Source organism: Colias eurytheme, chromosome 19 (assembly GCF_061535395.1).
Source record: "Colias eurytheme isolate Ceu_HAF_F1 chromosome 19, ilColEury1 Martin Lab GWU primary, whole genome shotgun sequence".
NCBI classification, from domain to species: Eukaryota; Metazoa; Arthropoda; class Insecta; order Lepidoptera; family Pieridae; genus Colias; species Colias eurytheme.
The window spans coordinates 4,713,607-4,736,092 of record NC_142998.1 but is presented as its reverse complement, the minus strand read 5'-3'; the positions used below and the strand labels follow the sequence as shown (position 1 = coordinate 4,736,092).

The 22,486-nt window shown below is 33.5% G+C and overlaps 1 protein-coding gene across 6 annotated transcripts in view; it reads left to right on the top strand.

Moving 5' to 3' along the window:
• ATP8B (ATPase phospholipid transporting 8B) overlaps positions 1-22,486 on the top strand; it is a 52,291-nt gene that overhangs the window by 16,145 nt on the left and 13,660 nt on the right. For 3 of the 6 annotated variants that reach the window (XM_090113239.1, XM_090113236.1, XM_090113237.1), the window contains 6 exons: positions 9,779-9,837; positions 10,597-10,809; positions 14,087-14,292; positions 17,170-17,300; positions 19,425-19,624; positions 21,264-21,482. In XM_090113239.1, coding sequence (XP_089969365.1) covers positions 9,779-9,837; positions 10,597-10,809; positions 14,087-14,292; positions 17,170-17,300; positions 19,425-19,624; positions 21,264-21,482 — 1,028 coding nt within the window. Of the gene's footprint in view, positions 1-3,369; positions 3,731-9,778; positions 9,838-10,596; positions 10,810-14,086; positions 14,293-17,169; positions 17,301-19,424; positions 19,625-21,263; positions 21,483-22,486 lie in introns of those variants that run through there. The other 3 variants (XM_090113235.1, XM_090113234.1, XM_090113240.1) reach the window with 2 other exon arrangements.

The following is a 22,486-nucleotide window of genomic DNA, read 5'->3' as shown; positions in this document are numbered from 1 at the left end:
CCACAGGTAAAGAGTTCCACAATTTTACAGCGGTTGAAGCAAATGAATAACTTAGGAATTCAGTTTTTTGAGTAGCCACACGCAGTGTGAGTCTTTCTTTCGACCGTAGAGTATAAGTTTCATTTTGGAGGAATTCAAAGTTATTCTTAAGGTATGAAGGCGATTTAGGGTCAAAAAGTACTTGATACAAAAGACGGAGAAAATGTATATTACGACGAGATCGGATTGGCAGCCACTTGAGTTTTTTTCTAAAATACGAAACATTATGTTATTATCTATCTGATATAATACTGATAAAAACGCTTAGAATTATCCAACCCATATACAGCAAGATAACTAGCTGTTTGTTCATCCAACTAAGGAATGAACGAAGCAGAGTGTAGTGTGTAGCTATTTAACGTGAATCTATATAATATATAAAACTCAAAGGTGACTGATATAGTGGTCTATCAACGCACAGCCCAAACCACTGGACGTATCGGGCTGAAATTTGGCATGCAGGTAGATGTTAGGACGTAGGCATCCGCTAAGAAAGGATTCCCCGAAATTCTTGCGGGAACGGGGAAAAACGGGGATGCACGTACAAAGTCGTGGGTGGAAGCTAGTTAATAATAAGTCAGGAAATAAACCTTTTTTTTATTTTAGGTAATTTATAACTATCTAAGTATTTATATTTCTTTTTTAAAAAGGAAAAAATTCCTTGATCCATAAATAACAAGGATACATTCGATCAAAAATGTCACTTGTATCGTCAAAGATTCGAAGCGAAAGAATAGTTAAATCTCATACAAATATCATATAAGTGTTGTACTTTTAACAATAGAAACAGGCACAATTTGTAACCTTTTTCTTGCTATATGAATAATAATGCTTGACTGCAAAGGGCGATTTTGCTATCGTACGCTTCTTCATCAAGCCACAGGTCAGGACTCAAATTCAGACGATATTGCATATTGCAATATTATGTTAACGGAATTTGGGCAAGATTCAATATATAATGCACGAAGAAGCTCGAACTTGTACAGTCAGAGATGATGGGAGAAACAATTAAAATAAGTCTATTTAAGTCACTTCGCAATTCTGGTAAAAAGTATGCCTCTCAGGCGTTTTTAAAGAACAATTTATTCAGAAACGTAGAGAACACCCACACTATCATTCTGGTAAAAAAGTGTATCTCTCAGGCGTTTTTAAAGAACAATTTATTCAGAGACGGAGAGAACACCCACACTATCATATTAGTACTTGCTAATTGATGAATTGCTTTGTCTATCAAAAACCAGATGGCACGCAGCAAGAGCTATATAACGTAAAACTGGACAAAGGCGGTTTTCAGTGCTCATCTGCTCATTTACGAATTTCGGAGCTGTCAGTCGTGAAAGTAAAATTAAGGGCTGATTTTTCAATCCTTGGATAAAACTTATTCGTCGAATAATGTATAAAACTACCATTTTAAAAACGTATTCTATTTGTCCGTATTTGACAGTTTACGTGACATTTTAATATTATCGTGTAAGTAATACTTTATTGGACAGATAAGTTTTAACCAAGCATTGAAAAATCGGCCCTAAATTAACTTCGTTTAGACGCCTGATATGAATGATATTGTAAAACAATTGTAAAAGTAAACTATGATCTATTCGTTACACTTTATTGTAGTACAATCATGAAAAAACAAGAAACAGTAAAAATAAAATTGGCGGCCTTATCACTAAGTAGTGATCTCTGCCAGGCAACCACGGGGAGAATGGTAAAAAAGCGAAATATTTAGTAATAGAATTTTTTTTACGCAAGCTTTCGTGGTTCAAACGAAAAAATATTTTAGCACTGATTTTCATACTCTAATAACAATTTCATTAAACTAAAAATTAATTAATTGCAAGTAGTTAATTAGCAATTACATTATGAATGAATTTTCCATTATTTACCTACAAAGGAAAATTATAGGATATATTTCGAATTTTAGAATATGTATGTACTTAGTAAATTTTCGTAGCACGTAACTAATTGTTGGAGAAATGTAAAGCGCGAGCGTAATAAAATTAAGGTAAATAACTATGCGCCAATTTTCTTTCCTTTCGTGGATACGGCAAGCTTTGGCACTTACAACTTTTGTTTGTAATACACTTTACAACCTTTGTTTTGTTTTCGTTTAATTTAATATTTATTTATTTTTTTGGAATACTTAAATCATGAAGTTTCTGTTACTAATTACCTAGTTATAAAGGATAATCGTTTATCATTAATTCACTTAAAAGCTCTAAATGGAGTAAGTCACTGCTGCCGCATTGGTGTAGGTCGGAAAAGCTTTTTATCAACGTGAGCTTTTGCAAAATAACTTTATTCACGTAATTATTCGTATAGAGAGACTACACTTGCTTAATAAGGAATAGGTATGCTCAAGAATTTTAATTTTCGAATTGCAATTTGCAATTAGGTACACGGAATATCGATTTAAGAGTGTGTACGCGGTCCGTGCGCTGTTTGGCTCAAATATGTGATTTTTCAAACCAGATTGTCCGTCAACCACTTATCTTACAAACATATGAATTACTAATAATTTTAGGAAATTTTATTGTCTATGTTGTTAGTTAAGAGTTTTTTTCAATTAATACAGTATTTGTGAATACCATCAAGATAACTGAGCCGATGATCACTTGATTTCACTTTTAGTGTCAATTTCGAAGCTAAAAATATCTGAAATTGCTGACAGATCTAACAAACAATTTTTTTTAACTAACTGCAAAAATCCTTATTAAAATAGTTAGTTAAAAGATTTTTTTATTTTGGACTCTTAACTTACGAAATTAAAATCTAGAACAATGTGAATTTTTTTAGAAATTATAGTCGACAAAATGATTATTTTCACCAAGATATTTGACTTAATTGAATATAATTTATACATATTGCAATAAAAGAATGTCTTACTTATAAGATAAAATTTAAAAAATCAACTAAGGTATCTCTATTATTTTTCTACAATTTTTTTAAAAGTACGATAGATCGCGGAGATTTTGACTTGCGTTAAATTGAATAAGCGCTATTAAGCACCAATAAAGCCAATAAAGATCCTTGCGCTAGGGGCGATAAAATAAAATATTTGGAAATCATTGTAACTAAGCTGCAATAAATAATAAATATGTAAAATTACTGTTCAAAGCTTAATTTTAATAAAATTATTCAAACAACACTGTCCTCCTTTAAAGTTATTGTATTTGTATACCTACATTGTTATCTCCGTGTAAGATAAATAAATAAGTAAGTTTCAACGTCACTTGATCTTTTCATGATTTGGAATAATGAAACGAAACGCGGAAGGCAACACCGCCGGGTAACGGAGTAGATGCGCGCGCTGGTGTGGGGGCGCTAGTGTGTTACGTCTACGAGTATCGGCCCCGCGGCGGGCCGCAGCGCGCGTGTGAGGCGCGCCGCGATTTTCTGAGCTCGGTAGCATCAGAGTGCACGTTGTGACTGTAAAGCTAGTGAAACAGCGGCGTGGCCACTCGTGGTGGTGCGCGACATGGCGCGGCGGTAGCGGCGCGGATGTGTGCGCGCTCGGAGGCCGTCGAGCTGGAGGTGCTGGGCGCGGAGGGTGGCGAAGCTCGCATGCCGCCGCGCCCCTTGCGCCTCTCCCTCCTCGAGCTGCTGGGCAAGCTGGTCCGACGAGACCAGCCCTCTGCGCCGCGCCGTCGCACCAGGCATAACCATAGATTTCGCACATTTGTCTCTTGCGGTGTGTATCATTTTAAATCAATCTTAGTACCGACATTTAGAAATACGAATGTTTTTCGATCGTATTTCGTGTATACACTGATGTATTGCGATGAGCATTAATGGTGCCCTGCGTCATTGTGTGCGATCGCTACTTGGATGAAAATACCGCCAAGTATGGCATTGAGTCATTGTGTAACCTGGTATTCACGACGCGCATCGTGATTGTTTTGTGTTATAGTAATGGCCGTACCGAAAAAGATGATTCAAGCAGGATTGTTGTATTTCTCTGAAAGAATATTACACAATGGCCAAGGTCGGAGGCGACGCGCCCCCGCACGGTCAACGGCCGGGGCGACGGCGCCTTAGAGCTTCGTTTATGACCCCACTTACGTACTATTGATTTTATCTGTCAATATTTTGCTAATTCTAATTAAGTTTTGATTCGCTAAGAACTATTTGTCGAAGATCTCCTGATGCTCTGCTTTTTTACGTTGACAAAATTAATTTTAAATTCAATAACATTGTCGATCACGTTAGAAACAAATTGATCAACTTCCTGTAACAAATTTTCAATTTCCCTACGAATTTGTGATAAAATTAAAACTGTCACATTTAAATAAATACAATTCAAAATGTTTGAACTGAACAAACTACAAATACTAAGTGAACTTCTAACCTTTCACCCACATAAATAACTAGGTTTAGCTTGGCTCTGTATGAAATCAGATTTACGTACTAGGCACACAATTTCTATTAAAATGGTTTCAGCATTGTAACCTCCTTTATAAGAATTATTGGAATTTACAACAATTTAGTATTCATCGTCCATGGAAATATTATATAAGAAAAATAAAGTAACAATAAGTTACAAAATGGATTTGTGTTTGTGTGTAAGTTTACTAAACACAGTATGATTAATTAAAAATAGTTGTTCATTAACCTGCTTCTAAATTAATAACGAATTACAGATAACTAGCCCACTTCAATAGAATTATTTGTTTAACCGGTGCAACACACATTATTATTAAATAATAAATTAAATAAAATAAATTTTATGATTTAAATACAGAAAACACTATCATTAATCATATTTATACTGTAAAGTTTCTACCAAACCCGTCCAGTATTTTTTTTCGTGAGAGTGTAACATACCAACATTCATCCGTCCTCACAAACATTCCCATTAGAAAAATAAGTACGATAAAACTAAAATTAAATATTGAATTTACAATAAAAAAAATATACTTACAGAATACAGCCTACGTCAAGTATACAACTCATACTATACTCATACTGTACATTGTACAAGTTAAATATATGCAATAATCAATGTTCAATTCCATTGTTTCCTTCATTTGTGTAGAATAGTAGTAGAAGTAAAATGTATAGGGCGAAGTATTGAATTTCATGTGGATCGTAATAATTTTAGAAGCAATACATTTTTAAAATTTAACATGGAAACACTTTTCATCTTTTTATTCATTTTTTTTGGAATACAAATATTCATCTAAAGCCCATAAAGAAATAAACAACTTGGTCACCGACCTATGTGAACGATCCTAACGAGATTTAATCAAATCAATTTGCTCGAAAGTTAGCGACGACGTAATGTTATACATAATGGAGGTATAATCTGTTTTTTCTCAAGGACATCTTTTTTCAGCAATGACATAGTTTCATCAGTGACCCTGTTGCGAGTTGCGACTACATTAAATGAATGTTTAAACTTCACATCCTATGACAAAGTAAACAGATTGTTGTGTACGAAACTGGACACGTTAATGCGACATTTAAATTTTTATTTTATATAATACGTTATGCGAAATATATATTCCGTTCGAAATTTTTATATTTACTTACTAAGTGTAACTCTTATATGAAAATCCTTTACTCGTGAGTCGTGCCTATTTAATTGAAAATTGTTCCAAATAAACTCACACAATTAACGTGTTTTACTTTTGTTTTCATTATCGTATCGTAAAAGCCGTATCAATGAAAGTAAAACGTAAATTCGTTTGGCCTTAAGTCGCATTTATGGACGCCATTAAGTGAGTAAACGAGGGTATACAATATACATAGGGAGTGAGACGCCCCTGAAAGTGCTATTAACTGTAAATAAAAGGAGAGATCGATCGGCGACATCCAGGCGCCTTTTCTCTAGTCTATCTTTCAATATTAGACCGGACTCTCAGTGGAGTTTCGTTTGCAAAAATAGCGGACCTAAATCTGACTTCTGATATATATTGTATAGATCCCAGACATCCTATAGACAGATGTTGCCAACCAGTTTTGTGGTCCCCCTCTCCCCACCCCGGTAATTAAATATGGCATACAAAGATAAAAATAAAAATTTCCAAAACATGCCGTGTGGGGTATCAAATGAAAGAGCTCATTGAGTAGATCACGAATATATAGCATACTATAACATTTCTTACACTTTCTCTAAGATTTTTTAGAAAATTTACGAAAATGTTCCATTTTTGAGTTAACTTTAAACCACTATAGATTGAAAACTTATGAATATATTTTTTAAATTATTATTTTAAATAATTAACAATAGTCCATTGTTTACGATTCAATAGTTCGTACAGTGAAATAGTTGCATGGGGGAGTGGGGGGAGCATTCAAAGATGGCGAGTATATTTTCAAGTTTATGCCAGAAATAAAGGCCTAATACAAAAATATCGGTGTCAGGGCTTAGAATAATTATCCCTGCACTATCGTTGTGTTTGACAGAATGAAAAATATGGCAGAACATTCTTGAATCAGCTTGAATTCAGTGAAAGTTGCGCCTTGCAATTTAAAACATTTTGTGGGGTCATCAAATCCACCACATACATATAGCTCACTTATATTATATTACGAACTATTGAATCGTAAACAATAGACTATTGTTAATTATTGAAAATAATAATTTAAAAAATATATTCATGAGTTTTCAATCTATAGTGGTTTAAAGTTAACTCAAAAATGGAGCATTTTCGTAAATTTTCTAAAAAATCTTAGAGAAAGTGTAAGAAATGTTATAGTATGCTATATATTCGTGATCTACTCAATAAGCTCTTTCATTTGATACCCCACACGGCATGTTTTGGAAATTTTTATTTTTATCTTTGTATGCCATATTTAATTACCGGGGTGGGGAGAGGGGGACCACAAAACTGGTTGGCAACATCTGTCTATAGGATGTCTGGGATCTATACAATATATATCAGAAGTCAGATTTAGGTCCGCTATTTTTGCAAACGAACATCTCCTTGGAGCCTGCTCTATATTAAGTAGATACAAAATATGATGAAGGATGTAATGAGAATTACATAATTACTTTCCATCGCATTGCAATTTGCAGTGTATACTACTTTCTTCATATCCTCGACTAGCTGTTCCCCGCGGTTTCACCCGCATTGCTCCGCTCCTGTTAGCGTGATGATAATATAATATAGCCTATAGCCTTCCTCTATAAATGGGCTATCTAACACCGAAATAATTTTTCAAATCGGACCAGTAGTTCCCGAGATAAGCGCGTTCAAACAAACAAACTCTTCAGCTTTATAATATTAGTATAGATAAATTTTGAAAAGTACTTCTCATATTATTTTAACAAGTATCAGTATACGCAAAACCAGTGAGTGTTTTTTTTCGTATGAACGTTTTTGTCATATTGTGAATCATTTCGGTTAAAAGTTAAAACCAACTTACGCTGGTTAACTAAATGAACTACCGAGACATACGCTTTATATTGAGGAAATTGGAAAATAAGCATAATATTTTGTCTTCCCACGTAACGCCCAAGTGAAATGGTTATATTATAAGTTCGTAATTTTTGCAAAAGTTTAACTACACTCTCCAGTATAAATAAATGTACTTAGTATATTATATGTTTGGGGAATTTGAAGATATCAGTAGCGATTACGTTTTGTGTAGGACTCATCTCATGAGTCATACGTTGATTTCGTAGGTATCAAATGTGGTCTCAGCTTCCTTCGCGAATTTTGCTGAAAGTAAATAAATATAAATGATTTGTTGTAAAGAGATTACAAATATTATTCACGCTTTATCAGCTATGATGACTAACAGTCCACAATAATTAATATTTGTGGTTATTAGGCATGAGGCGTCAGCTGAAAAAAATGTATAGGTTCGATTATTTAAATTTGAATTCACAAACAAACCAAGAAACACGGCACAATACATTTGCGAAATTATGATAACCGGTAATGCATAGTGAAGTGCTCTTTGTAGAAGATTTAAATTCTAATTATAGTATCTGATGTAGACTTCAAAAAGCTTTAAATATTATGACAAAACTGAATCATTGTACTCTTATAATATGACCATAGTTACAGTAAATGACAATGTAATTAGCTCTATCTAGAGTCTGATGATTCCAGGCCTTGGTAAATAAGGAAGCTGCTCTCTGCATGCGTATTTCTGTTTATTTGCTACCTTCTAAATTACGCATCGATTTTTGAAATAGATTTCATTGTCATTTAGACAATTTTAACGGCATTTGTTTTTTATCTACAGATAGAGAAAACAAATGCCGTGCCAAACAGTGAAATTAGGAGCCAAGTGTCCAAAAAAATATTCTTAAAACTATATTTACCACTTAAACAATAAATACACCTATTTGAATCCGGCACGGGCCTATGAAGTATGAAGTATGCAATGGATGTTATAAACCGTTAAAACTGGATGTGGTAAAATAAAAACATGTGAACGTGTTTAATTCAAATGATCTCTGATGTCTGTAGACAATGAACTGCCTGTACAAATAGCTTTACAGACTAGTACTAGATTGCCAAATTTTCAATTGATTACTCGCTCTGTGTATCATCTGGATAGAAATGCTCAAATGAAATCTTAAATGTTTACAAGTTATTAGCGAAAGTCAATGAACTTTGGTTGAAATATGGCCGCACGCGATTGTAAGTTTACATTAGCAACGTAAAATAACAAAAAAGAATCCAGCTTGTGCAATTTGTATAATATATATTAGGTATAGTAATTTGTAAAATAGTCTTTGGCAAATGGAATCTGGATGAACCTTTTCTAATATGTCTTTAAATTTTCAACTTCTTGGATGGAATGGCGCACCAATATACATAAATACAAAATGATCAATAGGTATTGTGCGTTACAGGCGTTGTACCTATGTTGTCCATGACTATCTAAAACTTCTGTTTATACTTTGCTAGTATATAGACATAGATCAAGGCATAGTGCAGGTGCTTTGTTTTGGCGTTTTATTACCTAAACACTTGTTAATTTGTCTCGAAATATACTAAACATAAACTCGTAAAATGTTGAGCGTGTTTCATCGTGACGGATGTCATTTGGCGGATATTTTTCGTCCATTGTATTTCAAACGTGCTTTAAATAGTAATTTGTCAATAAAATATCATATTCTTTGGAATATTTGAATCCGTGTTTTGTATTCCAAAGTTTTGTTATTAGTTCGAAAACATATTATGTAGTTAACTTCATTAATCACCAATTAAACATTTTCTCATTGTAACTGGAAGGTAAAAACAGAAAGCTCGTTCAAATTAAGTCCATTACGAGTACGAGATTAGCAATTACATTATTATAGTGCTCATATAGTAATTTACAGCACGATGTTATTGTAGAGAAGCCACAAAACTATTATGCAGAGAGTAAATTATCGAATGCATTGTAATGAAATGTGCTGAACTGGGTTTACGACACGCTATAGAACATTCTGGATTAAATGGTGCAACAGAATACAGATACAATAATATTAGATATTATGTACATTGTAAAACTCATAGGAGCTATAATTGTATATACCGATAGGTTAATTGTTTCTTTTCTACCCTATACAAATTCACTATAAATTAGGTGTAATTAAGATGTCGGTGTTTGCCGGGACGGCTAGTAAGTAACATTTAAACATTGCGAACGAATAGCAATGAAAGTTCCTTTCCGTTTCTCTTCACGCAGTATGATTTGACTGCCTCTGTTTGCTGGTTTGTAACTGTTTTCCACTGTTATGGTAACGGTCTTTTTTGTTCTATTCATTAAAATATTTTATCATTTGTTGCAGAGAATGAACGAAGAATCAAAGCGAACAACAGAGAGTACAACGCGCAGTTTCGCTATGCCGTAAGTTTCAGATTATTTTTATGTGATTTAATGTGAAATAATACGAAAGATTGGTCTTGGTCTATCCCAGGGATAAAATTATCATAAGAACATACCTAATATTGAATTTGCAGAAGTATGATTACTCATTCATGATATTACTAACATGTGAAATCGATAAAGTAACATATCGTATGTCTAGGCGATATCTAGCAGGCATGAATTTTGGCAGTGTTACAATTTGCTGAATATATTTATAAAGTTTTGAATGAAGATGTTATTCCGTTTGGTAATAAAAAGTCTAATACGCGTCTGTCGGAAACTAAAGCAAAACTTGTCATTCATGCCAGGAGAGGGATCGCAATACTCTCAAGTATTTCACAAACAGCACAATACATATACGCCATTAGTACAATGAGCTCTTGCTCTACACAACCACTTTTGACACATACTCCAAACTAAAGGAATATTTAAAAGCAATGCACAGGGTATTGCACTTATGGTGCTTGTATTTAAAAGGTTTTCCTTGTTGAAAAATTTGTCACATAGTTAAGAGGTTCCTAGGTTACTAATACTATAAGACATAACCTCACTATACTAAGTTTTACACCCACAACCTTCCATTATAATTTCGCAAGTATTTCCTCTCAATCCCTAGAAGATATAATGAACAAATTGTGATTGGATAATCGTTTCTCTTTAACAATATTATTGTTGATGTATTCTCTACTAGGTATAGGAGCAACCTTGACTTGTTTCCCACGAAGTGTTTTGTTTCAGAACAATTACATCAAGACGTCGAAGTACTCGATAATAACTTTCCTGCCATTGAATCTCCTGGAGCAGTTCCAGCGGCTCGCGAACTTCTACTTCCTGTGCTTGCTGGTGCTGCAGCTGATCCCAGCTATCTCGTCACTGACGCCCATCACAACTGCCATACCGCTGATCGGTGTGCTTGCTCTCACTGCCGTTAAAGACGCTTACGACGATTTTGTAAGTAACTATTCACTAAATATTATGAGTCTGAAGAAATCTGAAAAAATATTAGCTCGTTATGTTGGAGAGGTTCTTTATTAAGTCAATTTGTATTGTAAATGGAGCTCACCAAATTAGGGCATTCTCTCCGTTTTAACAATGAAGGGCCAGTAAGTACCGGTGGAAAGGTATAAAGAGGAGCTAAGTTAGATTTTCATTCGTCTCATTTAAAGTACAAAACCAAATCTTATACATTACTCTTCTAGTTTTATTCATTCAGTAGAAAATTGAATGACAAACACAACCATATCATACCAATCTATCTGTTTTCGCTAAATCGCATCAATACCGCGTATTTTTTTTTCAACAACAATGTCATTCTCGTCTTCATCATTTTATTGTATATCTTTAATAGTAATTGCTGCGATGACGTGCAAAAACCGTACTCTCTTGTCCACGCCGCGGCCGCCGCAACTGACGCCAATTTGCCGCGTGATCTGACCAGTGACCATGCGAAAATTACAACTACATTTTCCAACAGTTTTACGTTTTAGTTCAATTTATAATCCAATTTAAGGTGTGTAGAACTAAATAAATATTAATACGATTTCCTTTTATACGAATCCGACAAGTTCGGTTTAAATAATTTCAATCCTCTTATGTGATGACTGTCGGATATACTTGGATTATGGGGTATACGTGCCGGTGAGATTTAAACTTAAAATAACCGGTGATATATATTTATTTTTTATTTTAACGTAACATTATCTTTCTGGCTATTAAATTTTGAACGTAAAAAAAAGATATAAACATTACAACATAGAGATTAATACATATCTTTATCACAGATAAAAGCGAAATACGAGCTAGGCTGGCAGTCTTGAAATCTAATAGGACATAAGAAATAAAAATGAATTTACAAAAATATTCCTAACTGTTAATTACGTAAGTAAAATTTTTATCAAATTATCTTTTAAAGCCATTATGTTCTTTAATATCTCGCGGAAATTTTCTCGTGGAAATTTCCTATAAAAGTTGCCACAAATCATTATCTTTACACGTAGGTACCATTTAATTTAATTGTAGAGCTTTGTCTGAAAGTTCTTTTCTATAATCATAATGTAATTATCAAGTTTCTAATAGCCATACATTAACAGTAACCTACATATGAATAAGACAGTCATTATTATGAATTAATAAATCGTATGAACTCATTGTTGTGTGACCTTGCTCGCATGGAAACAGTCTTTTGTGTATAAATGTGTCAATTTATTTGCACTTGAAACAATGTTTCATTTCGGACTTGTATTTTAATTTAACACTAGTTACCTACGCTTGTACATATTACAAAAATGCGCCGTGTTTTTTTAAGTTTTTATGTATGCGAATAACGGGGTACCGATAACATTGTTATAAAATTGTCGAATTTAATCTTTTTAAATTTCGCGCAGTACTTTTTTTATATTGTTTAAATGTGGCTTAAATAGGTACATGTATAGTGTTGTTTATAATTATGTATATCTAATGGTACTTCTAGATTTTAGCAGTTCGTAATAATAATATGAAAACGTGTATCTATGAAATATTAGGGATTGGAGATATTAATGCTATACGTATCTACAAGAAAAATTTCCAGTGATAATAACTAATAAGAGTTATCAATTCAGAAAAATACGTGTACATGGGTCTTTATTTTACACCAGCTTTATATGGTTTTGTGTGTATTCTGACTAATTTATAGTTTATTTATCAAAGAGCTAAGATACTATGATTTTATTTGTTTATGAAGGTAGGTACCCAGTTACCTAAAAACGAAGTGTAATTAAAAGTAGTAACCATGGTCTTTTTTGTTATTTATTCATCGAACAAACCATTATATGGTTGTTAATTTAAGGACAAATCGTCAAAGCGATTAAACCCACATCTATGTACCAATACGTATTAGCAGTGAATTGGTAATTGTTTTTGAATATTACTAAAAGTTAAAAGTATTTATTCATATATTTTAATACAAGTTTTTTTTTCCTTTGTACATATTTACATTTACTTAGGAGCTAAGGAACCATTATGCATCCTTATTACAAGATTGATGATAATGATGTTGAACCTTAACACTGTTTTGTAAGTATATATAAGTATATAGTAAGTATATGTATAGTATTTGTATGTATTTTTTATGTATGTATGTATATTTATTGTATATATTATATGTATGTATGTATATTGTATATGTATGTATTGTATGTATATATATTTATATGTATTAAAATTCAACTTTCAGTTGTGCACCACCTACTCCGTTTCTCTGCAGCTTTCCTTTGCTGTGGTTGTCTGGTAGAAATCGCTCGAAGCGATAAGACCGCCCTGTGTACTTGTTCTGTACTTTGCTGTATAATTGTTTTATCCTCTCTTTTTGTGTACAATAAAGAATTTTTATTATTATTATTTTATTATTTAAGTTAGGTAAGTTAGTTAAGGTACGTCTAAAATTCGTAGCCAAAAGTGGAACGTAACGTAAATATCTAGGAATTTAAATGTTTTAATTAAAAATGTACCTTGTTACAGTTGTTTTTTTTCTAATGATATAAAATTTTTGTGTGAAGCAGTCGTTTATTCTTACATAAAGAAATAAACTAATGTACAAATACAAAGTTACAAGGATGCTTTCAATGTAAAGGTGATAGCTTTACAAATTAACTGTAATAGATGTTGAAATATCATGACGTTATACTTAGAAGGAAAATATAACAATAACAGTCACGTTTCGCAATAATTTGTTTTGTAGACGAGCGAACTTGTCTACCATAATATTTAGAATATAATATAATACAACAATGAAGGTCAACTTTGATGATCGATTTGTTCTGTAGTGAATGGTCTGTACCCTTTACAGGAATTTTTGAAAAAAAAAAATAATCCTTTCCATGAGATATTATGACGCTCTTTATGACACAAATACAAAGAGATTATTAATTCTATCTTAATGAATACCAGTATAAAGATATGCGATAATTTTGTTTATTTTTCTTAGATTAGGTATTTCCCCTTTGGTTTACAATATTTTTTAAATTAGTAGTTATGTACCATATTTGCACACTATTAAAAGTGTGAATCATGATTTTACTTGAACTTAAAATGCTTTGATGATGTAAGAATTTTCGAAATAATTTTAAACTTGGATATTTTCATGAAGTTTCACCAATAAAAAAATCATAGAAAGTATGTATTACCTATATAAAATGATAATAAATATTAATCATGAAAGCACAGATAGAATATAATATGTTTGTTACAGCAACGGCACCAGAACGATTCGCAAGTGAACCACAGGCGAGCGAAGACCCTCAGGAATGGAAAGCTCGTGGAGGAGAAATGGGCGTCTGTTCAGGTGGGAGACGTCATACGGCTGGAGAACGACCAGTTCGTCGCCGCCGATATACTGCTGCTCAGCAGCTCGGAGCCCAACGGCCTCTGCTACATCGAGACGGCCGAGTTGGATGGGTAAGAAAATCTCTATCGATTTCGCTTATTCTTTTTGTGTTGTATTTGTGATTGTAAGGAGATGGGCCTTATGAAAGAAAATAATCAGAGAATTGTCCAAAAATAGAGAAAGAGAAATCTTAACGGTTAACAGACAAGCTCCATCGGTTCAGCTAGTTGTTGTTACATTTAGATATCTTTACTTTTGTCCAATTTACTTACATTTACATGATAATATATAATTATAGTTAGCTAAAGAGCTGGTTGTTCTGGTATGGTCGCCTGATGATAAGTGACCAATTTTTTAACTGAGCGGCGATTTATTCATTCTGATTTGACCCGATCTAACGAACGGGAAGGAAGAACCTAATATTGTTATTGGTAGAGATAAAAGTTGAGTTAGCAAATTAAAATTATAAAATATAAGGAAAAGTTATATAAAACAAATTTTGAGCGTATAACCCAAATATCGTTATATTTTTGTTTTTTTTTTCCTTGTTTATAGACTTAACTGTACTTTTGCAGTCAAATGTTTGAAATAAGCATATAAAAGTGATTAATTTCCTAAATTAGATTCTGCTATCCTTGACTTTTGAAAATGCCATAAGTTGTAAATGCATACTGTTATTTACTTTCAAATTATAATGTCAATAAGATAAATCAATATCTACACGTTGATGGAACTGTGCTATCAAAAAACAATTAATTAAAAAAATATAAGGCAATGCAATATCTCACAACTAGCTTAATAGCACCTAAACTGCTATTAATTGAATTATTTCCTTACAGAATGTAACAATAAAAGCTCTCATTACATTATTTAATATTCCATTAAAATAGATTACGTTGTAGGGATGCAGTACTTTAACGATCTCCTCTTAGGCACTTTTAATCACGCTCGTTCATTCAGAAGGCGGCCGCTCAAAGGGGTTTCATAAGCTTCTTTTATTAGTCGGCAGGATTTCCTTTACACAATGAATACGGTGCGCTAGCGTCCGGAACACTTTCTTTATAATACCATAACCTTAAAGGGTAATGAAGGTTGTTAATTCAACGACAATATTATGTACATTTTGTAAACATGCGTATTATGTTTAATACGTATGTCGTAGGTATAGGAATTAAAGTGTGTACTATAATACAAGTATTTTATAATTGCATATGCATTTCATTTAATTAAGTGATAAATAATTTACAAAATTTACCGTAATCTACCCCGCGATATACACTTATGCTCTTTTTAAACTCGTGTCTCTACTCTGTACCTTTGAAATATAAAAACTTTTATTCAATTTATATAATTGGATTGCCTGTTTGTAGAGCTTTATATTTTTATACTAATAGAAGATTCTAAGTTCGTGGGTAGTTAAAGTTAAATGCTTAGATTAAGGATTGGTCTCCGCGCGCGCGCTACGACTAGATACCGCCCCACCTAAAAACAATAGCTCTGTGAGTGCGGCAACTCATTTCTGTAGTGTGTGTTAGGCAATTTGTAAAGACGCTAGTGTGTGTGAAGAATTGGGCTGCCAGCTACATAAATTTTACCTCATAAATGGGAAATGTGGCATCTGGGAAAGAAGTTTGAAGAATATTTTTTTTCATCCTGACCTGGCCGGGAATCGAATCCATGAACATGCGACTCAAATCCACTTGCGACGCTACTATACTATAGTCACAAAGGTTGTTTAAAAGTAAAAAAGCGGAAATAAAAAAAAACATATTATATGAGTCAGGTATGGGTAATATTACATGGTTAAACAGAAATAAATTATTGTTATTATACTTTTTTATACATGTGTTAGTAATAGTATTGAAAAAAAAAGTTCAAATTATTGCTAAAAGATTTCCTCAACCACGTGTATTTTTTTGGATATGCAGTACGGCAACACTGAATGGCGTCGTATTTTCGTAGAAAAAATTTTCGAAGTAAAGGAGAAATTTCGAATAATACGATACTTAGTGATGGTACGTGATCCCAGTGTCTTTCTTATTTTTTTGTTGTATTATTTTTAAATAGTTTTATGTCACAAATAGACATTTTACTTCAGATTTTGTTCAAAATCTTTATAAACTATCGGTTCGCCCTCTCCACACAATGCTTGTGACACGACTGGCTCGGGTACGCCGAATTCGGCGTACTAAAAGTTGCCGCATTTTTCAAGTACGCCGGCCGCGGCGGTATCTAGTCGTAGCGCGCGCGCGGAGACCAATCCATAATCTAAGGTTAAATGATTGCGCTTAAGAACTTTTGCTGTAGTGCTAAGCGAAAAAATTTATGGTTTTTTATTTGGATAAAAGTATGAACTTTCTTTTAGGACCCACGCTGACTATTTATTTAGAGAAATGTTATATTGTATAATAGTCGTAACATCATTTAGATGTAAACTGCCAACCATTTCGAGCCATGAATTTTGATACTGCATATATAATTATGTACTTTAGGTCAAGGGAGTAAGTTAAGATAAGATCGAGGTTGCTTATTATTTTTCTTGCATTGCTTCTCTAGAGAAATCTATCGCAAAGATCTTTTTTCCTTAGTCGAAATACAATTTTCCTTATTTTTAAATAGAAGGCACAACGTCAAGGATACAGAATTAATTTCAAGTCTTTTTAAACGTTAAATCAGAATTTATGCAATCTCTCGTAAATAATAACTTCAATTACGAGTTTAATAAAAAAACCTATCCTTTACGTTAATCCGTGTGTAGATAGTAGATACCCGACGAGACAATAGTTCTCTAGATTCTAGAACGTAAGCTACGCAATTCTCGTTGCATCCTTTTCTTTCATGGTGATTGAAATAGGGATAGCGATTGCTCCTTGCGAATATGATCTTTACGTTTTGTGCTCTTTGTACGAGACGTCTTTGTATGATAATAATTGTTGTTTCTTTACTAGGGAGACAAACCTAAAATGTCGTCAGTGCCTTCTGGAGACAGCTGCGATGGGACAGGACGACGCACAACTGGGCGCGTTCGACGGCGAGATCGTCTGCGAAACGCCCAACAATCTACTTAATAAGTTTGATGGTAATTTTTTTCTCATACATATTTCATTGATTTATTATTATTTGGTATACTCAGTTACTCAAATTCAGCTCTAAATATTAATTAGCTCGGCTTAGCTTGTCTAATAAGTCGTAACCAGCTTTTACCGCAGAATTAAACTGTAGAGTACAAAAAAACATGCCCATGTAATCTTATTGTTCTAAGACAATTTAACGATATTTCGCCGCAAACCACAAGTGATTGTAAAAGTAACAGGGTTCTTAAATTAGTTATCTGTAACCACGTAATAACTCCAGTGTAACTAGCTCTCATAATGAATGTTTGTTTTTTGTTTGCTGCTGACTAGATACCTACATGTAATTATGTTGTAATGTTTAGTGCAACGAGCGTGCTATTTCATTTTGCACTGAGACTACGATAGCTTATAGGAATTATTAGCACGGTAAATGTTTATGTCATACTTTAAGTATCATTTTTGCATAAATTATAATATGTTAAGTATACATTGTAATGAACAAATGTATGATAAAACAATAATCACGAAGAATATAGGTCAATTCTATAGGATCAATATTAATTTGAAATCCAACGAGGTCAAGTATCCTGACGACTGATGAACACGATATTAACGCCCGGATATAAAGGCCAGTGTTGAAGTGTATCACATTGAATATTAATGCATATTTATTTAGTAAAGGACATTGTTAAGGTTGGTCAGTCCGCAAATGTAGGCCTATAAATTATACAATTATAAATTATATAATCCTCAAATTACATATTATCGTCAATATTCTTCTACCTTCATTGTCTTATAAAATATAGAATAAATATTCCGAATACCCTTTACATTTTTAAATACATTTATTACTGATTCTATTCTGAAATATAAATTAAAACGATATCTGTGGTTTTCAAAGATGAATTTATTTTAAATGTTCTACTTGTTATAAAACTTAAAATTTGAACGATGTTTTGATAATTAAAATGAAAAGGTTTTCCATTACGTTGATGGACTTGGGATTGCTGCTTTTATTATTTTTATATTCTTTTCATTAGAACACGTGATTCGTTTTTATGCATGTTCATGCAACCATAAACTTGATTAAGTTCATTAATTAAATTATTATCATTTAATTTTGTGAATAATCTTAATGCATCTGCAATTTACTTGTTTTTGTAGTGCACTTACTAAAAATAACATACCTACATTGATTTTGCATTATACATATTACATTTGGTACAAGATAAGTAAAGCAATATGCACTAGCTGCCACAAATTTTCCAGACGAATGAAGACACTAAAATAAACGTATATTTTATTATTTCAAAATGCCAACGGTACATTTCTAGCGTCGAATTCTAATAATACCGTGCCGATTGCTATGGAAATGGTATTCAACGTTTCCTGTTGGTAAATAGCAATTGTGACACTACGGATGCAATTTGCGCATAGGGATTGTATCGAATTTGTGAGAGAAATGCACCGTTTATTATCTCGGTTCGCAGCCGCAGCCTGCCTGTCGGCGATAGCTCGCTCGCTCACCGCGCTTTTTTACCTTTTGCATTTATCGATATGCGGGCTTCAGAGGCTTGAATGCTAGTTGCGTTTTTCATGTTTTGATACTTTTACAGATGGTAATATAGGTTTGGATGACAAACGATGATAGATAGTGATAGGCCAAACATTATCCTACTCGTACTCGTATTGTACTAATATTATGATGCGAAAGTTTGTGCTTGGATCGATGTATGTGTATGTTTGTTACTCTTATTATATATATACTATTGAACCGATTAAAATGAAATTTAGCACACATAGAGGGTAACTTGGATTAACACATAGGATAGGTTTTATCCCGGAAATCCCACGGGAACGGGAACTACGCTGGTTTTTCTTTGAAAACGCGGGCGAAGCCGCGGGCGGAAAGCTAGTAGATATTATATTATATAACTAGCTATGCTCCGCGGTTTCACCCGCTTGGCTCCGCCTTTATTGGTCATAGCGTGATGATATTATATTATGGAAATAATTTTTCAAATCGGACCAGAAGTTCCTGAGATTAGCGCGTTCAAACAAACAAACTCTTCAGCTTTATAATATTAGTATAGATAAATATAAGTAAGTAAATATATAATTCCCTTTAGGTACGCTAAGCTGGCGCTCGCAGCACTTCTCGCTGGACAACGACAAGATCCTGCTGCGCGGGTGCGTGCTGCGCAACACGTCGTGGTGCTACGGCGTGGTCGTGTTCGCCGGCAAGGACACCAAGCTGATGCAGAACTCGGGCAAGACCAAGTTCAAGCGCACCAGCATAGATAGGCTACTCAATTTTCTTATTATAGGGGTGAGTTGCCTTGTTTATTACCGTATTGGGTAGGATAGTGTGGTAGATTCGGCGAATTCATATATTAATTAATTCATTTGTATAAGGAGGTAGATTTCGCATGGTTGATTTAGTGATTCTTCTCGATTCAATTGATGTTTATTTACAACAAAAAATTATATTTGTAATACTAACCCTTTGGTTAGTAAATGTGCTTAGTTTAAAGAATCGTAAATGCATTAGGTTAGTCTTTGGATTCTGAGTTTAAAACTCTAATAAAAACTAGCAGGATTGTTTCAAGCTGTTTTATAAACAAACCTAATTAAAATCATGTCCATTTAATAGTTACTATTCAAAGCGTCATCATTCATTATTGCATTACCTAGGTACTAAATAAAATCGTAGATTAAGTTTTTTTTAATTATGATGAAGTACGTTTTACCTTTTAAATGCAATCCAATGCTTTAAATCTCGAGGGAACATAATAGTATCGCTATAATAACTCGCTTATTACGTTAGTACTATTCAGAGAGATACATTTACCATATCGATCCGGCTCATTCACACGGCAAGCATGGTCTGAAAACGTTCCCTGTTAACCTCTAAAACTAATTTCGTTCCGTTTATCGCAGCTTGATATCCGATATACGTTATTAGTAATTTAGTAATTTTATAGCGTGTTTCGTGGTGCATGCTACTTTGTACATCGATACACTTGAAATGTTTATTATAGACACATCGAATACCATCCTGCTTCATTGCGTACTTGTAGATACATATACCTACTTGAAAAAGAAATAAAATCATATTGAAAATTATTATTATTGGACACGTTATTTCTCTTAGCCAAAGGTGCTGAAACCGCGAGACTTAAGTCATTATTTGGTTTATTTTTAATCTGCATTTAACTAGAAGTGAACACTACTGGTTGGAGAAGCCATATTTAATACAAAATAGTTTAAACATTATGGTTACTCAATGTTTAATAGGAGCGTACTACTTTCCCCATACACGTTGGTCCATTAATGCGTCATTAGACCACCTTCATAGTGTACATTGTATACTTTATGTTATATTGTTTCTTAATGGAACTTGATGTTGACAAACAAATCGTATCATATTAATGTTGCCAGTATATTTACAATTCCTTTTTAATAAAATATCAAATAAATAAATTATTACTGGTTTCACAATGACTAAAAACAATGTAGATGCAAATGATATATGTATATGTTTGAATATGAATAGTTTAACAAAAGTTCTGTGTTTTTTAATATAGTAAAACTTCAAAGTTTGTAAATGTATTATGAGCAGGTGCGATAACTAATTATTATTATTTGTACACCTACGGCCGCTTCTTTGGTATAATAGAGCGTAAGTGTTATAATAACAATTTTAAAGAGTTTGAACTAGTTTTAGTTGGTCTTTAGTGGAAGATCTGAGTTTTTGACCTGCTAGATTAGAAACTGAATTAAATGTTTAAAGGCTGTGTGATTTAAAGCCTTATACCTTTCAATACTTTTTATCTTGACCCAAAGGCCTCTTTAAGGCATTAGTAATGCATACTGTAGCTGTGCATTTAGCCAGTATAGTGCGTACCAAAGAGGCGGTCGATGCGTGTGTCAGTGTAGAGCGATACAAAGTGGCGGTCCGCCCGCAGATAGTGCTGTTCCTGCTGTCGATGTGCGTGTTCTGCACGGTGGCGTGCGGCATCTGGGAGTGGGTGGTGGGCCGCTACTTCCAGGTGTACCTGCCGTGGGACACGCTCGTGCCCGCCGAGCCGGCGCCCGGCGCCGCCGTCATCGCGATACTCGTGTTCTTCTCGTACGCTATCGTGATGAACACCGTCGTGCCTATATCGCTCTATGTGTCCGTCGAGGTGAGTGACACACTCTACATCCTATATTAGATAATATATTGTATAGGTAATATATTGTATAGGTACCTTTTATGAATAAAATAAAATAAAATAAAAATATTGTCTGACTGCTGTGGAACACCGTCGTGCCTATATCGCTCTATGTCTCCGCTTTTAACATCCCTCTCTAGGTACCTACACTACGGTCTGCCCGGTCTGGCTGCTAATAAAGATGTTATTCTACTAATTCGACAGTGCATTATGACGCAAAAACCGTTCAGAGTGAGAGCGTTCTTGTCCACAACTTGTCTCTTTCTAATGAGGTGACCATGGCCAAATAAAATAAGGGACAAATTGCTAGAAAAATGAGCGTGTAAAAATATCCTGCTACATATTATATTGATGATACGCTATATAATTTAATGTATATAAAACAAACTAAAATATAGTGTCTATAATTTCATTAACAAAATTGAAGTCATTAGGTACATACAATGGTCTTGAGAGCAAGACTGAGAGATTGTTACCATTGATGTTAACCATTTAAATGAGTCATAAAAATAACAGTGAAGACTACAATAAAAGTTAATGAATGACGTCTAGGTACCCTATAAATTCTGCAATATCACACTGTAAAAATGTAATCGAGTTTTATCGCGTTCCACTTGTGTTTGAGTAAACAGTTCCGTGTAAATAAACAGAGACACTCAAAGAAAAAGACAAAATAGGTCTTAATAACTTCCGCCATTTTATCGATACAATTCATATTTGCAGAAAAAATATTATACAGAAAAAGTGATACTTACCAATCATTTATTTTGCGTAGCCTTGTCACGTAATTTAAATCACCATTAAATGTAGAACGAACGTCTTTTTTAACTATTTCGGCCTTGAACATTCAGACGAAACGATATACGTATATTGCAAATATGAAGGCCAAATAGAAACCCACACGGAATATCTGTTAAAACAGACTTTGAAATAATCACAAACAATAATTCATATTTGTTTTATCTTTTGTACTA